The following is an 18,581-nucleotide window of genomic DNA, read 5'->3' as shown; positions in this document are numbered from 1 at the left end:
GTATGTGTGTATATATATCTCCTCAATATATGTTCCATTCTATATGCATCCGAAGAAGTGGGCTGTAGTCCACGAAAGCTTATGCTCTAATAAATTTGTTAGTCTCTAAGGTGCCACAAGTACTCCTGTTCTTTTTAAGGAATGCAGACTCTTTTCTCAGCTCCAATAAGTGGTTATTATTCCACTTTAGCCCTAAAAAAAAAAAAAAAAAACTTTGGTGGGTCACTACTGGAGAAATTTTCACTATAAAAACCCATGTGATGACCTTGCTTTGCATCTATTCTGTGAATACTGAGGCCTTCAGTCTCCAGGGCACTTTTCACAGGCATCAAATTCACTTAAAAATCACACACATTTTTGGTTTGATTAAGGTGTAAATTTCTGGTTTGGGTAGGGCTTCTTATTGCCTAATTTAAACTCAGCTGTTTTATCATGGACAATCAGAACTCTACTTCCTGTTCATTTTCAAATTAAATTTTGTGCAGAACCACAGTTCTATCATGTCCAAACAAAACACAAGTTTTATTTTAAATTATAGAAAACCTAAAAGTGACTATCTAGGTTTCCATTTTCAGGTCTGCTATATAACTTCTTGGAGTCTATTATATATAGTCATGAATCTTCCTATAAATATCCCAGTTTCTTCTTGTTATGACTTCTATTAATAAACTCCATGCCAGGATTGAAAAAGGCAAAATGCTTTAATGGAGAAATATCAGATACAACTCAGTCAACCTCTTCTTCCTATGGAGAAAGTGACATATCTCAAACTTTACCTCATGTTTCCTAAAATAAATATCTGTTATGTTGGTGCTGCTCACTGTTTCGCATTTACAGCATGTTTTCAAATGCAATTCACTTACAAGGTGAAAACTTTGTTCCACTCTGGGTTGAGGTTTTTGTAAATTGTGTGGGTCTGAAGTCTGTCGTTGCCCAACTCTAACACACAGAAAGGGTCACTTTTACCTGTGGAAAGAACAGATGAAAAAAATAAAATAAAACAAAGAAGGGTTAGATAATGTGATAGTAATTAGTTCACTCTTTTTGCAGCAGGGTTGGGAGGAGGAGATCGGTAGGTCAAATAAGAATAAACTGCACTAAGGTGACTGGAAATTGCCTTCCTCTCTCTGAATTACTAAATTAACAACACAACAATATGTATTCACTGTTTTCCTCTCTGAAACTTTATCAAAGCACTTTCTATTCTAATCCATGTAGGCAATTTGTTCTAGTAACAGAAATGAAAGCTTATCAAGAATAATCTTTACATCTTTGGTAACTAGGAAGATCAGCCAATGTTGACTATCAAGAAAAATGACATTCAATAAGAGAGGTAGTGCCATTCTGAACAAGTGTCCGTTTTTATATTCTCCTCCACAGATGATCAAGGGTTATGAACCATGAAGACTTTTAGCCTGGGTTATAGAAATGTCAGGGCTTCAGTTAGTTCAATTTGCTTTATCATCTGCCGAGAGCTTTTGCTTGTGTCAGTTGATTACATAATCATCTACGTACATGCAGCCTCATAAGATAAGCAAAGTATTGTGCCCACTTCAGCACCAATCCTGCAATGAGATTTGCACGAGTAGATCTCTGAATCCATACAGACACCCAGTGACTTCAGTGAGAGTCAGGTCAGACTAATAGACCCAATTGCTGAATCAGGGCATAGAGTGAGAAACTTATTAAAGGAAACATCCTGTCAAAAGAGGGTATCAGAGTGGAAGCGTTTTATGGGGAAGGTATATTTCCTAGTGACTTTTCTCAATAAGCAGAGGATTGCAATACCTGCATTTGGCACAGCATGGACTCTTAAAACAATCTGGAGCTTTCAGACAAACTTCACTATAAACAGAGTTCCTGTGATATATATCTGATTTAAGTTCATTATCTTAGGTATTCATATTTACATTTAGCTCAACTACAGGCACTCTAGTCTTACTTTTATTTAGGTTATTATGTATCTCAGCCATGGAGACATTTATATAAAAGAAAACAGACATTTAAACAGACTTCTGTTGATTTTTTAAATTGCTGTTATTAATATAGTACCCAAACTGTGCTAGGCACTTTACAAACAAATAAGGAGACCCGGTCTCTGTCCTGAGGAGTTCACAGCCTAAGTAAAAATGTTTTCCGGTATCTAAACAGTGAATATTTACCAGTCACTTTTGGAAAGTTTTAATAATCTCACATTTTAGTGGAGTCTATTCATCTCCTACCCAGCTATACGCTGGAACCAGGTACAAGTGGCAAATGTACTTAATGATGTAGAGAAACTGTTTGAAACGCAAAATGGTATATGCCAAAAGACAATCCTACTCTATAATTTTGTGTTCTGAATACCATTTTTTGGTCAGTGAGCAAATGCTGTCTTTGAACAGAATGCTCATGTGCACACAAAAACATCCAATGAAGCAGAAAAAGTCATTTCACATTGACAAAACTATTATCTAGGAATATATATATATAAAAAAAGGGGAGGCTCAAGTTTGAACTAGTTGGGGTTGACGAGGTTCCTTCTGTAGTCCCTAGACATATTTAGATCTACATTTTCAATATGGGACATGGTAACTGGTCTAAACCTGAGTCAAATAGTACCTGTGAGTTTTCAGAAAGCTCTTTAAAAGCCAGAATTGCATGCAATCATGTAATGTCCTGATTCTCATTATTACTGTAGGTTAAAAACTCAAATTTGGTAAACTGTACAGTACCAACATGCAGCAACCTATAACAGAAATACCAACTATACTGAAATCTGATCTTCATTACTGTAGTAAGTAACAAGGTATAAAATGGCATTACATTTAGAACTGGATAATTGGTCTGCAGACGTATTCCCGTCATTGAATCATCATTGCGCTACTGAGAAAATATGACATGCTCAGACTGCTCTTCTATTAACCCTTTGAAGTCTTTGTATTTTTTATTGTCTCCTTGATTGTCTCTTTATCAGATTTGTAGCTGGACCTTAAGTTACTTTTTATCAAAAATAATACATCTGAACAGTCTCCCAGGCAGTGGAGGAAATACAGCACTGCTTTGGGAGGGTTCTACTATGGAAGCACATAATTGCTGCACTAATCATTTATGAATGGCTCAGAACAGATAATTAATCTTTATGTCTCTCCTTTCATGATCAGAAATTTATGCTATTTTTACCTAAAATGGCTGCATCCTTTTGCAATTTGGCGGGTCTATTACCACATAATACTAGGATATTTTCAGCACTGCCATTGCAAAACAATTTGTCATTTGCCTCATGAATCAGGCTCAGGCTCAAAGCCTGGGTTATTTTGAATATAATGACAGACTAAGTAACCTTGCACTTAAACAGGATTTCATTCTATGCTGTGCACAAGGAATGTGTGTTTCAGACCCTTTATGAAAAGTCTTTCAATTGCAAAATCAAGATCCCCAGAATCTCTTTCAGTGTTCATTATCCCACAAAGGCATACACTCCTGTTTAAGCATTTAGGGAAATGGGGCCAAATCTATTGCTTCTATAACTCCATTGGCCCTCAGCGGAGTTACACAAAGGATGAACACAGCCAAGATCCAAATCTGTCCTTGGACAAAACTCCCTGTAATATGCTGTGTGTTTGTAGGTAGAATTAGTCCCATAGGTTATAAAGGCTTTTTTTTTTTTTTTTTTTTTTTTTTTACTACAGTACACTTAGCCTTATTAAGTTTGCTAATGAAGAGCAGCTAAAGTAACTAATAAACCAATAAAGGCTTACATACTGTAGCAGCCCTTTATCAGTCAGGTGAAAGGCCAGCTGAGAAAACTCAAGATCAAAGGCAAAACTTCTGACCCACATAGCTCTATCCTGGTCATTATTGCACATGGACATTTTTATATTTTTTTAATGAAGATCTGCACATTAATCCTTTCAGTTCTTCAGTGCATTGCTAGTATATAAAAAAAGTCCCTTACCTGTTCCCCGGGGGAGGGAGAGAAGGGGCAGGGGGGGCTACACTTATAAATAACATTATTTATTGGCTGAACTTTTGAAAATGTGGGCTAGTGTCTTTTATAGTCCTTACTTTGGAGAAATGCTGCTGATGTTACAATCAGAGATTGGCCTGAATAAGGGCCCCAGGTTGGGTTGACAGTGCTTTCTCTTTAGCTCTCTGCCTCTCTGATGAGTCAAAAAGAACCAGAAGATAAAGTATATTTTCATTACAATCAGACCTGTATCTGAAGTATGCACCATTAAAGATACTGGATGTAGCAGATTTCATGTGTACCACGGATTTATTTTTTTTTTAAATGTCAACATTTGCCATTATTTCATCAGTTACCACTCAGTGGTATCAGCTTCTAAGAAGTGCCCTGCAAAAATAACATAATGCCCAACACATCTGATCTCCTCAAAAGAGGGGAGAAGTTATTTTTCCTATTAAGAGAGAAACTACGATATGAAGTATATTTTGGATCAGATTCACTATTTAGCTGCAATAGGAACCACTGTTCACAATTTTCCAGCATTGATAAACCTCCACTAAAAAAGGGAGCATTGGCCCATATGTTCAGGCAGCCTAAACAAGTGCTTAACAGGGTACTAGGTAAAATGTGGAACATTAAAGAATTTGAGGATTTCTATAATTCTATTATTTAGTTCATGAGCTCACAAGAAGTTGCTGAGACATGGCACCTCCAGCAAACAGCAGCTGAATCATGGTCACTTTGTAGATACTTTTCTAAGACTTATTTTCCAGATTCATATTGAAAGAAGCAAGAGCAAAATAGTGCCCCAGCATTCTAAATCCTCCCAATTAAATCCATGTAATGAGGGACCAAATTTTCACCCCAGAACAGAGCTATTTTCCATTTGCACCAATCTAGCCCTCCATTGGTTAGCAAAATGTTGTCCCAACAGTGATGAAGAAGGGTTCTCCCGATAACATGGGTCACAACTCACAAATGAACATGTATCTCAGCAAAGGGTACAACCTGCAGTAAATCTGATGTTAAAAATAAACAACATGGTCTAAAATATATATTTTAACTGCTGGCAGGCCTCTCTCTCCAGTCCAGTATACTGATACTTAAGTCTCTGGGTGTTTTTTGTGATTCCTAGATTACAGTGATCCTCTACTACCATGGAGTCAACTAGTCAGTCAGCAAAGGGAAGTGAATGGGGCTACACCCTCAGAGAATAATTGCCTGTTAGCACTACCTGACAAGTGTCATTCATATTGCAACTAACATTACTGCCTTGTAATAGCCAAGAACATATCCAGTGAGTTAATGTTTGTGATTACGTCTGTTCTACAGCCATCAGGTTCAAGCCTGGCTCTCTCCAGCTGGGGATGAATACACCTTGGACCTCTGTCCACTGGGGCTGATCACACGTCTTGTGCCACGTGTGGAATATGGTCACACCCCGCCTATCAGCTGAAAATGGAGTGCAGTGTTTAACCCGGAGCATTTAACAAAGCTCCTAAAGGGGTTGTGCTTCTGAATTAAAGATCACTGGCACAAATCACAATTTACAGCAATAATAGTGGATCATTTCACTTGTGCTGAAACTAGTCTATATTAGAGCCATGAACGTAGGGGCTGGAGGGTGAAGTGGTGGGACAGAGAACTGCAAGAGAAAAGTAATGACATCTCATATCATGTTCTGCAGAACTTGGGGACGCGGAATGGTTAGATGTAAACTGCTCACAGGCTACAAAGAGGCATACCATGTGACGATGGAAAAGTAATTTTCCTAGATATTCAGATGTGACCTAGGAAGACCTTGATGCCACAACAATTTGGCCACTTGAGTGCCTCTACTTCAGACAGCAATCTCAGGTAGTTTTCCATCTATGGTTGACAGCAAGTCTAAACTGCACTTAATGAGATGGTGTGCTCTGGTGGCCTGAGCACAGGACTAGGAATTCGATCCAGCAAACCCTTATCTTTGTGGGTAAGGTTTTGCAGGATAATAGTTACAGTTCCAGTACTAGAAACAGGTACCAGGGCCAGTATTGCACACAAACATCCCACAGTTCAACTCACAAGAACCCTAATTTATTTAAGTTATTAGGAAAAAGACAAAAATTACTGGACATGCCACTCATAAATATGAAGGGAAAAGCTGTCCCCAGTGCGGTGGGCCCACAAAATCTGTTTACCACTACAGTACCACATAAGCCCTACATTGGGGACTTAAGTGATGCATAGGGCTTGTGGGACCCCAGTTCCCAGGCATGTATTTTATCTTTAAAGCTTTAACAAGTGGGTGATACACAAGTTTTACTTTGCCTTGATAGACTCATGGCACTGCCTTCTGAGTGATGGATTCACTAACATGCACTACCCCTCAAAAACATGTAACATGGCCTCAAAACACATCAGAAAAGACCCAAAATAAAAAGAAGGAAGACACTTAATACCTGAAAAATCTGCTGCCAACAGGTCGACTGCCTTTAAAACTTTGACCTGTAAGAAGCCTATGTCCTTCATGTCCTGAAGGGAGTTCTTTATACACTGGAAAAAAATAGTGAAGAGACTTTTTTAAATATAATAATTCAGTGAGACAGATTTTGAAGGACTACTAGAAAACCATAAGTCTTAGGGCATGTCTATACTTATGGCTAAATCAGCACTGCTTCGATCGATGCAGCGGTGTTGATTTAGTGGGTCTAGGGAAGACCTGCTAAGTCAATGGCAGAGTGCTAGCTCATCGAATTCTATACTCCAGCTCCCCGAGAAGCGTAAGGTAAGTAGACGGGAGAGTGTCTCCCATTGACACAGAGGTGGGAACACCGCTGTAAATCGATCCAAGTTACGTCAACTTCAGTTACATAATTTACATAACTGAAGTAGTGTCATTTAGGTCGACTTACAGCTTTAGTGTAGACTAGCCCTTAATTTTGGTCCCTGTCCCCACTGCTCAATGTTTCACTATCAGATACTCACTCAGACAACTCTACCAACCCTCATCCCATTGCAACACACTTACACTGTTCATGCCAGAATGTAAACTGACTCTTTATCATTTATTTTTATTCATATGTAATCTTCAGTGTACAAGAGTTGAATGATTAATTTAGGCAAGGAGATTCAAAGGAAACAAGCACATATCTGAATACTAAAATAGCATTATTCCAAAACTAAGTATAAGATATATTTAGAGAGGCACCATGAGCCTATGGCTAGAGTACTGAAGTCAGAGTCAAGGATCTGGGCACCATTCACAGCTCTACCATTGACTCTAATCACTTAAACCAGGGGTCGGCAACGTTCGGCACGCGGCTCGCCAGGGTAAGCACCCTGGCGGGCCGGGCCAGTTTTATTTACCTGCTGACGCGGCAGGTTCGGCCGATCGCGGCCCCCACTGGCCCGGGACGGCGAACCGCGGCCAGTGGGGGCCGCGATCGACCGAACCTGCCACGTCAGCAGGTAAATAAAACTGGCCCGGCCCGCCAGGGTGCTTACCCTGGCGAGCCGCGTGCCGAACGTTGCCGACCCCTGACTTAAACCCTCCATGCCTCAGTTTCCCTGTCTATAAAATGGGGGTGATAATGTTTATCTATCCTGTGTAGCACATTAAGATCTCTGGTTTAGTACAGAAAGTACTAAATATTATCATCAGGCTTTATCTTCACAAAGTGAACAGATCAGAGCACAATCCCACAATGAAAAAAGAATTCTAAATAATACTCTCTCTCTCATCATGATTTTTTAACATTCACGGTCTCTCATTTCCTAAGATAATGTCTTAATGTAATTCAAGTTTTCAAAAGGGAACTGTTAGTTTAAAAACTGCCACATGCAAACAGCCAAATTGCTAGAGGCTAACTGCTCTGTCTATTCACTTGTCACACTAAACATAATTATGGTGTGTGATACCTTTTTCCATTAGAAGCTGTGTTATTACGACTGGGACAGATCTTCTTTTGATGCGATTTTCAGTATTTTTTTAATAAAGTAGAAACAAAACAAAAACTTACATAGCGCTGGGAAATCTGTTTCCTTTCACTGGGGTCTCCCAAGGGGCAGACACACAGATCAGAGATAGAAACTCCTGAACAGGGGGTAACAGCAATTAGCATTAGCAGAGACCCCAGATGCTTCTCCACTGGCAGTTCTAAAACATTGGTCTGCTTGCTAGGTAGCGCAGTAATATCCACTTTACACCTAGAATAACATTGTCATGGATTAATAATAAAGAGGATTACTTTAATAGGACAAATAAAACCCAACATATACATTTTAAAAAAATTAGCCTTTTTTTTTAACCCATCAATGAGGATCAAAAGATGCAAATGAACTAAGTTTAGAAATCTAATTTACTTTTCACCATTTGGGCTGTTTGGTCAACCTGGGGGAAATGGGTGGGGGGGCGGGGGTTGGAGTGGAAAAGGAATGAGAAAAGCTAGTTAGTTTCACTTTGTTTCTTGTCAATTTCATTTCTGGTTTCCCTGCACTAGCACAGGGATTGAATGTTAGGACTGCAGCCTCTGTAGTGGTGAGGTTTTAAATCCAACTCTGCTGTCCTCCCCCACAAAACCCCAAATGTCTTCCGATTTCTAAAAAGGTAAAATTATTATAATTTGAGTGGAAATACAAAGTCAAAATGTTGTGTCTAAAATACCAGTTTCATTTAAGGCATAGACTTCATTTTATGCTACATTGTACTGTATGCCCTGATCTCCTTTACAAACCTTACTAGATCTAGGCTTCCAGTGTATTGTTATATTTCCCAGAGGGGCAGTGTGGCTTGCAGGTAACCTGCCAGCTCATAATGCACATTGTTATAGTCTCTGACACTTTTTGAAGGGAAAAAAAAGAAAAAAAAAAGCACACATTAATGAGAGACAACAAAACAAGAAACCAGGTTGGGGTAAGAAGAGAGAGTTTGCTGGAGAGCCTGAAAGCAAATGGTCAAATGTGACAAAGTCTATACACCTAGTGCAGCTAACTGCCTTCTATGTGGAAGTCCAGTAAATGGAGTGGAACTTTCAGGAAGCGCTATTGATTTTGGCATTTAAAAATAAGCTGAACAAAAGTTTGCAGTTTAAAAAAAAAAAAAACAGCAAGGAAGGCGAAGCTTTATTTCCATGGTATACGGGGAGTCACATTTCTCCAGCGGATGTGAGATGGATGATAGAGAGAGTTCTCACTCCACTTAATGCTTGCCGACAAGTTTTTATTTAAACAAAACTTGTTAAGGTGTTGTCTTAATAGGCAAAAATTCCACAGGGGTCCCCTAGGTGGGTTTCTTCTGGGTAAATGGTGCATGCACTGCTCCTGATTGATCCCATTCCAGTTGTAGAGCTGGAGCGGTTTGTACCCATCTGCTATAAATTGCATGCTTTCTGCTTTTTAAGAGCCTATTTTCTGTAAATGTTTGGAAAAACCTCTCAAAAAAACATTTAAATTAACACACACAAAAAATCTAACCTAAGAAGTAAAAGTCACTGGTGTGATGAGAGTGTAAGCCGCTCACTTGCTCTGCATTAGGAAGTGTTTATTTGTATAAGATTCTAACTACTGGAATCAATGGACATGCCTCTCACTCTCTGTGAACACGATGTAGTGCACAGCGTTAAACACACAACTAGTTGTAAGTTTATTCTTATTGATTGCACCCAAGTGCCATGGAAGAGGAAACAAGGTAACCAAGAAAAGAGCACCAAAGTTCCATGTAATACACAAAGACCAATTTCAACCCATTTTCCCAGTGCGAGAGATTGCATTTAATGCTCCTTGCTACATCTTCAGTCCTGGAAGGCGAGGAGGTGGGGGAAGAGAAATTCAAAGACATTTTCCTCAAACTCTTATCACTTTAATCCAGGAGATCAATATCACCTTTGCCATGTTTTCTGGTTGCTTCTCACAGTCTATCAACCTAACTCTCCTAAATAAGTTCAGCTTCAGCTTTCATTCAATACTGGTAACTGTATGCAGAATGTTGCAAAATACACAAAGCAAAACTGAGGAAAACTCAGAAAATATTGCTTTTTCTCCAATCTCTTTTAGTGATCACAACTTTAGGTGTTATGTATAATAAGAATAGGTGGGGGTGGGGGGAAGGGAATAAGGTAATTATGTGAGAGAAAGGAGTACCTCCTACACAGACATAACTTCATCAGAAATCTGTGTCATAAAAGTAGAGTTATATTTAACTCCAGTTTGTTTTGGTTAAGGCTGACTGTTTTCACCCATTCAAAAAATTAATATCAACAAAAGGTCAAAGAGAAGATTGAGTGTAAGGGTGTGGGGAGGGATGCAGATGTTGAGGGGAAACCAGCAGGCGAAGGAGTGTAAGCATTGTTTCCTCAACTCGTTTTTGATTTCCATGGAAAGTAACTGACTCAAAACATCTGTGTTCACTCAAGTTGCTGGTATGCCTTGTAGATATGTGGTACAGTTTTTCCTTAGAAAATTGCAAACAGGCTCCACATCTGCACTGGCAAAAGGCAAAACTCTTAGAGAATTAGTACACTTAATCTGACTCATTTGAGTCATTTAATTTAATTGATAAGATTGCACAAATTGTCGTGAAAAATTAATCAAGAATTGAGTTTAACAGATGAATGTAGTAATTTCTACACCAGCAATCAGCTCTCGACTACTGCTACTATGGTCCAGTTATTTTCACAGCACTTCCTATACACTCTGGAAACCATTTTTTTCCTCTTTTACTGTTACACACGTGAGTGGAACTTCGCTATTACTATTGATTTTATGTGGCAGGAGTTCAGATACTACCGTGATGGGCAGCAGTTTACAAGCCTACGACGAATCACTTGTTCAAAGTCAGCTCAAATGGAGAGTAAATGACTAAACCCACACATTTATTTATGCTTTTAGGAGACCAAAATACCCCTTTGAGCTAAATTCCTAATATAACATTTCTGTGTAGTGGCAATCTCAGTTTTCTGCTCACCTCCTTCCCCCAAATTTACATTTCCCCAGTTCTTAATTCAGTACTTGGCTCTAATCACCTCTCTAAAACCTACTGTCTAATCCTTTTCCCCCTATATTAGTACACCTGTACATGTTAGGTAGAGATACAGATGTAAACTACTGATCAGCATGTGTTATGCATCCCCCCCTCTGTTCCCTACCCACACAGAATCAGAGTTTCTTACGGACTCCAGCTTCAATTCCAGCTGTAGAAATTCATGTGTTTAGCTCTGGCGGTCACTGGTTCAATCCCTGGTATGTTGGCCAAGGTGGCCAAACAAACACACACCCAACATTGCACATTATATACATGCATCCCATTTTTCTAGACTCTTTTTCCCACCTCCAGGTCACTCATGAAGGTTTTCTAGTTGTAATATATTTTAACGTGTATTAAAGATTGCCCTGTTGGCCCATTTGGAGTCTGCATACTTAGGTATCATTCAGTTCCTTGCCCCTTTTTTGTTTCCAATAATTTTGCAGTTTTATCATTTGAGTTCAGTGCTAATCTTTAGGAGAGGGGTTGTTTGTTGGTTTTTACTCTGTTAGATTTTACTCACTGCAATTGATCTTAACCTCTTACTGATTACTACAATTTATATTCATATTTTATACTGCAGGCAACTCAGCACTTGACTAGATTATAGTCAATAAAAGAAAATATGATTAAAAAGATGAGTCTTAATATTTGGATAGGGATTTCAAACTCCACAAAGGCCAGGAGTGTTTGGATATAGGGTTTTGGTGTCACCCGCTCTAAAGTTAGGTATTTTGACTCCGAACTCTTCTTATAGCTTGGTGGAGCTCAAAACCAGGGGTTTGGTCCAGCTCTCTCAGCCTTACTACTCAGTACCTACTGCATTGCTGTATAATTGGATTGTTTCTTGGTGCAGAGATACTACTGGTACTTGCCAGAGGCATCCCTCATAAAGATGTCACACTCACTCTCTTATTTAATGGCTTATAATGATCTTTCCTCAAGTCTAGCAATTTTCCTAAAATCTATTTCTAGAACTAAATTTGTGTAAAATCAACATTTTACAGTGTCTCTCTCTCAAAGCGTATTCCTTAATGCGGAAACATTCTCTTTGAATTTCACATAAACAATTCCATTCAGTCTAGACAGATTCTGCAAACTTTAACATCTTCATTTATTAACCCATCAACATCGTCTTCTGCTTAAAGTTTGCCTTTTATCCTGATGGGTACAAAAACACTGAACAAATGTTACTAACAGTTCTATGCAGACTAAATAGAAGGATCATTTCACCCGCACTGACATCAGCCACCTCGGTGTTGTGCTGTGGCAGCTGAACTACACAATACTTCAGATACAGTTTTCTTCCTCATTTTATATACTGATTGGAAATGCAGGGGAATTAGGCAGGCAGAATCTAATAACCCAACATGTAATTTGACCAAGACCCTGAGATTATCTTACTACATATAGCAAGGGGGAAAAAATTACCAAAGGGCTATTTTATTGATAGAGTGACTGGTATGAGATTGCTCTGATAGCTTGTTGACCAGCTCAGAAGTGGACAAAAGTCCTAAGCCCTAACAATAACATGACCTTTATACGGAAGGTATGGTATACTACTTATCGCACACGCTCCAATATCTACAGTTCAGGACACAGAACAGCTCTGTACTGGCTCCATACTCAATGTTTGTATCTCATGAAAGGAAGATAAGAACTCCTCAGGGAAGACAGGAGAAGAAAATTAGAAGCCCAGCTATGCCCTACCCTTTGATGTTATGGTAAGGCTACCATCTTACTGACTCCAATGGAGCCACAGCACCTGCAGTCAAGAGTAGCAGTCTGCCTGAAAATCCAGTTACGTCTAGAAGAGGGGCCATGTAAAAATGACACTAAGTGAAAGGAACCGCTCCCCGAGTTAAATCCTGGCTCTGTGGAAATCAATGGAAGTTTTAGCATTGAATTCAGTGGGTTCAGGATTTCACCACATGTGTCTAGTCAGATCTGGCTGCTTCCATGTTAAAGCACATTTTACTTTAATATTTTAGCTCCTACAAGCACAGCACAGCCAATATGGATCTGGGAGAGCAAAGGGGATTCTATTCTAGCTTGCTGAGTAGCAAAAGAGTTGTTAACTAAGTTCCAATTGCAAAGCCAGATTCTGCCCTTGCTCACAACTGTGCAGTTTCACTGAAAATATTTGGGTTGCACTGTGGAGAGAACAGAATTTGGAGACAGGGGAGGTTGCACAGGTACAACCCAGGGTACAATTGTCTCCATAGAATCTTTTCTTTATTATGGGTGATGATACAAGTGCCAGGAAGAACACAGAATAGCATGTGAATCACTGAGACAAAACAACAGTGCTATGTTTTGCAGAACTGCTTTTCAGATTAGAGCTACACATGAACTGTTCACAAAAAAAATATTTACTGAGTGTCAGGTGTTTCTACACTGTGAGAACAAGGCTTGTATTATACATCCAGAAACAGCGTTCCCCTATATTTGGAACACCCTTTCTAGACTCTTAATTGTAAATGCTGTCTCTACATTTCCTGTACATTGTGTTGCTATGGAGAGTATTTCCCTGCACTTGGGAAGACACAAGATTTTTTTTCTGTAAATAGTAAAAAAAAAAAAATAATAATAACCTAAAAAAACCTTCTAGACCACACAGACACCTTTTTTTTAAATGCCAAAATCTTTTATAATTCTATTGTTTTGCAAAAATAACCAATTCACTGATGAATTCTTGCCACAACAAATGGTGAACTCCAGCTGCTGAAAAATTACTTAAGTCTTTTTTTCCCTCCATGCTAAAAGAAAACCAAGAGGAATCCTTTCAACATTAAGGGACCTGAGGCCAGATAGGAAATGTCCTAGCATTTGTGGCCTAACTAGGAACAGAAAATATCAAAAGTAATGAGCACGTATTCCTTGAAAGAAAGAGAGAAACAGATTCTTCTGCAAACATTTGTCCATGTGATAAGCAAAAGTATTCAGCAGAAAACATTTCCTGTTCTGGGAAACCACAAATATTTGTATGGCCGGAGGGCATCATTGCATGTAGTGAAAAGTTGCAAATTATTTGAATGCATGAAGCAGTAGACTATTCCTACTAGTTATGATCCAATGAATGCCCTCAAAGCATGCTAAATTTAACACAATTAAAGCCAAGGTCCCTGCCCCAAATAATGAAGTGTGCAGCAACTCTCCAAAAAGGGCCACATTTTTGAAGTTTAATGTACCCACTCTACACACACTTACATCAGATATAATTGTAAAGCTTATTTTATGTGTGTATGATGTGGAGCTGTCAGGTAGTGCCTTAAGCCTGCAGGTGAGGTGACAGAATGGTACCCAAAATGAGAAAATCTTTTGCACAGTTCCAGAAACACTGCAACAGAACTATGACTAGAATTTCTACCATTTAAGGTAATTTCAATGTCTTAATGTGGTGTTTATAGGTCAAAGCTACCAAAGGACAATGTATTACAATTTTTTTTATTGGTTTCAAATGGGCAAGTTTCCCTCCCCCCAGAAATGATGAAGCCATTTAGCATGTGGCAAAAATGGCAAATATCAACATTTTGTAATACACTGACTTGTGAGAGGTGCACTTGATTCTGATGGGACACGTAGCTTCCTCAACCCAATCAAGAAATCTGACATCAAAACATTTGCTGACACGCCCAAGAAGACCAAATTTACGTCTGGCAAGGGAGGGACAATCACAGCACCTATCAGTCCAGAAACTGTTTTCCATGGAGCCCTGTCTTTAGCAAGATTCAGAGATGGTGTTTCAATGGCAACTGTTCTTAGTCATCCAATAAGACCTGTGTCTATGTCCATCTTCCACGCCGATGGAACAATGAGAAGAACAGAGAGGACATCAGCTGGAAGTTCAATGTGAAAGAATCCATAAGCTAATAGCATTCAACAAAGAAACCATCATGTACATCAGAGATGTCCTGGCTGTCATACAAATGATGGCTGCAGATAAATTCCACATGTACTATAAATTGGCTGCTGAGTATTTGAGGCAGGTCCTTAATGGATTTAACAAAGCTATTTCTGTAACTGAAGTCTTTGACAGATATGACAATAGTAACTCTGTGAAACTGTAGAAAGACAGTGCCAGTCAGGATCTAAGGTTGGATGCAAGAAATGCCAGGTGATTGGTGGATGCTCAGTGCCTCCATGGAAAAAGTTTCTGAACATGTCATCCAGCAAGCAGCCACTTGTCAAATTTCACTGTGAGGAGATGGTTCAAAATGCACCTGAGAGTGTAGAAGCCCACTCTACACAAACGTCCTTCTTGGTGGAGGCTTTTCCAATGAAGAAGTAGCAAAGTCCATCACCAGCAGAGGTGTTATAGAAGCCCAAGACTTGTACAGTACTCAAGAGGAGGTGGACACAAGGATGCTTCTGCATGCTGTATGCACCAATACGGCTCTTGGGGTTCTTGGGGGGGGGAAGGAGGGGGTCAAAGGAAAAAGGAACCTTAGTAATTAGATCAACTGATATAGATGTTTTGGTCCTTGCTGGTCACTACTTTGGAGAAATGGAACACATAGATAAGGGTGTCTATTTCAATCCACATGTTATCAGCACAACTGATAAGTGTCACTTCATACCTGTACATACAATTTTCGATAGATTCATTCCTGACTCTGCAACATATTTCCTGCTGGTCACGAATTAAAAGGTTGTGACTTTGTGTCATTCCTATTTGGTATTGGGAAATGCCGCAACAAATAGAGCTTATCGTTTCAGAGATCTTGCCAAATGAGAGAGTGATAGGCAAGCTACAATTTCTGGTAGCAATTAAGGTGGTAGCAGTGCTGAATGACCAGTGCAAGAAAAAAAACAGAAACCTAAACTGCTTGTGCCTCAATCTAACCATCAAAAAAGGACAAGTCACTGGCCAAACTCTCATCATGCGAGGATAGTTTTGACAAGCATGTCAAAAAAGCATCTTGACAAACAAAGATTTGGATGTCTTTGCACATAGGTAAATGAGATATTGGTTAACCTTTACACGGATGGAAAAATGTGGATAATGAAGTATTTTCCATATTCTTCAAGGGCCCAGTGGCATTAGGGCTTCTACAAGACCTTATTTGTGACTGTACCAGAAGAAGTCACTGCACAATGAACTGTGTCTGTTTTCAGAACAATCTTCCTTGCACAGAATGCAATGAAGATAGTGGTAACCCACACACTGTTGACAGTTGACAGAGATCATAGTGATGAACCATATGACGATCATGATGTTGACTAGACATGTCACCAGAGCTATTACATTTCAATGATACCTGTAAACATTTATTATTAGATTTTGTTTTAACCTTTAGATGATTGTTGTGATGCTTCGTGGTCATTAAACTAACAAACGATTACAAATATTTCAAAGTGGTCATTTTAACATGTTGATGGTGTCATTGTTTATCCCTGTTCCTATGGTAATGACACCACTTGATACCTCCACATCATACCTCATCTTAAAGTAGACATAATAAGCTTTCAAATGATGTAATGTGTGTGTGTATTTAGAGAGGGTACATTAAGTCGACCAAATCAGCAATGTCTGCCACTCACCTAAACTTATCCGCTAAGACACTGATCCTGAAATTGGATATGCACAGGTAGACGCATGGGGGGCTCCACACAGCTACAAGTGTCTGTCTGTGTAGATCCAATTTCAGGATGAGGGACTGAGTAGTGACACAGCAAGGTCAAACAAAGGAGAAGACAATGAGGAGGAATGTATGACAAGGGTTACAAAAGATAATGAGACCTCTAGTCTAATACAAACAGGATGGGACTTGATGGGAGGGGAAGGAGAGGATAAAGAGATAGGATATACACTTCCCTATTATGAAAATATAAAAAGCTCAAATATTAATTCTTAAAAGAAAAAATCTCATCAGCAAAGGTGATGCAAACCATCACTTGTGAAATTTAAAGCATAACGGGAAATCTTAGAGAATATTCAGTAGGGAAAAAATCCTGTATTGGCCACAGGCCAGACTCGATTACCCAACAGGCCAGACCACAATGAATTTGTGAAACAGAATGAAATTGTGTAGGTGAGTCACAAGCTCTGCTCAAGTAACCAGCATATTATGTTAGAACACAACACATGTAGGTATTTATATTGCTCCCCTCACAGCAGCATCTGGGTGCTGTCAGAATAATGTAAAGCAAAGTATAATGCTACTCTGGACAGTACAGAACAGGTTACATTGTTAACATTTAATTTTAAAAATACCATCACATCATCATCCACACTTTAAAAACTTACATTCCCAAAAGCTCCTCATGCTTTTTGTTATCCTCTCCCCAGACCTCAATGTCCAACATATCCTTCCTGTCAGAGAAGTAGTGAAAATCAAACTGTTCCCTCCACTGAGGATTTGCACTCTTACACAGTGTCTAGAAAACATGCAGTTATAATATTTACTTTTCTTAAATGGCACTTATTTCCACAGTTATGTATACATCAATTTCATCTACAAGAGCAAGGCCAGATGTTTGAGCATCAAGTACCAAGAGGAGCATCCCCAGCGAGGCTCTGCAGCCTATCATGCAGATCCACATTTCTCTTAAAAGTGTTTTCTTCCCCATAATGATGAATAGAAAATGACTGTGTGGCGGGAGAAATGCTCATATAGGAAAGTGGAACCAACATCTCCAGTTTAAATAGACCACAGGCCTGGATCAATGTCACTTAACTTGGCATAAATCAGGGGCAAGCCCTTGGAAGTCAGTGAGGTTGAACAGGTTTGAATGAGATCAGAATCAGGTCCCAGGTTTTCATTCTTTTATGTTAAAATAAACCTTAGCAGAGGCGGGAATGAGCAGTTAGGACCTCATCTTGCAAATATTTATACACACAAGTAACTTCATGCATGCAAATAGTTCCATTAAGTTCAGTGAGACTATTCATGTGCATAAATTTACTCAGGAACATGAGTGTATGCGGGATGAGGACCTTAATATCTCTTGCAATACACAATATATTAGATTAGGTTCGGCCGATCGCGGCTCCCACTGGCTGCAGTTCACCACTCCAGGCCAATGGGGGCTGCTGGAAGCGGCACGGGCTGAGGGATGTGCTGGCCACAGCTTCCCACAGCCCCCATTGGCCTGGGATGCTGAACCGCAGCCAGTGGGAGCCACGATCAGCCGAACCTGCGGACGCAGCCGGTAAACAAACCGGACCGGCGTGCCAGGGGGCTTACTCTGGTGGGCTGCGTGCCAAAGGTTGCTGATCCCTGTATTAGATTATATTGGAAGTACACCAGCTGTTCTTCTATATGTCATTGACCATTATAAAAGACAGGATATTGGATTACCTGCACCACTGCTATGGTCTCCCTCCTCTTGTCTGCTTTTGTGTGATGTGTGATTGACTAAGGGTAAATTAAATAATCCCCATAAAAGGATGTGAAACATTTTCAATTTTAATATTTATTATTGCATTAAAGGTAAACAGAAAAGTGCATCTTTGATGGAGATACAGCATCTTAACTATAAGGATTAACTAATCTGTTTATTACTTTTTTAAAACTACTTTTCTAATGAAATAGTGTCATGTTCTGTTCCTCTTTGGTTAGAATTATTTACATATTTTTGAAAAACAACCACAGGATGATCACATTTTGTGGAATCTCTGTAGTCAGA

General features: G+C 39.3%; 1 protein-coding gene across 4 annotated transcripts in view; it reads right to left on the bottom strand.

Moving 5' to 3' along the window:
- The window catches only part of MCTP2 (multiple C2 and transmembrane domain containing 2), a 177,100-nt gene that overhangs the window by 84,435 nt on the left and 74,084 nt on the right, over positions 1 to 18,581 (bottom strand). For 3 of the 4 annotated variants that reach the window (XR_004647453.1, XM_034783932.1, XM_034783933.1), the window contains 4 exons: positions 17,200 to 17,330; positions 7,951 to 8,137; positions 6,391 to 6,484; positions 864 to 966 (listed from right to left, as the gene is read on the bottom strand). Coding sequence is in view for 3 of the 4 variants with exons in the window: in XM_034783932.1 (XP_034639823.1) it covers positions 864 to 966; positions 6,391 to 6,484; positions 7,951 to 8,137; positions 17,200 to 17,330 (515 nt within the window). In the remaining variant the exon portion in view is untranslated. The remainder of the gene's footprint in view (positions 1 to 863; positions 967 to 6,390; positions 6,485 to 7,950; positions 8,138 to 17,199; positions 17,331 to 18,581) is intronic. The other variant, XM_034783934.1, reaches the window with a different exon arrangement.

This window comes from Trachemys scripta, chromosome 10, assembly GCF_013100865.1.
Source record: "Trachemys scripta elegans isolate TJP31775 chromosome 10, CAS_Tse_1.0, whole genome shotgun sequence".
Lineage (NCBI taxonomy): Eukaryota > Metazoa > Chordata > Testudines > Emydidae > Trachemys > Trachemys scripta.
Note: the sequence above shows the minus strand (reverse complement) of the source record. Positions and strands in the feature narration are given on the sequence as shown.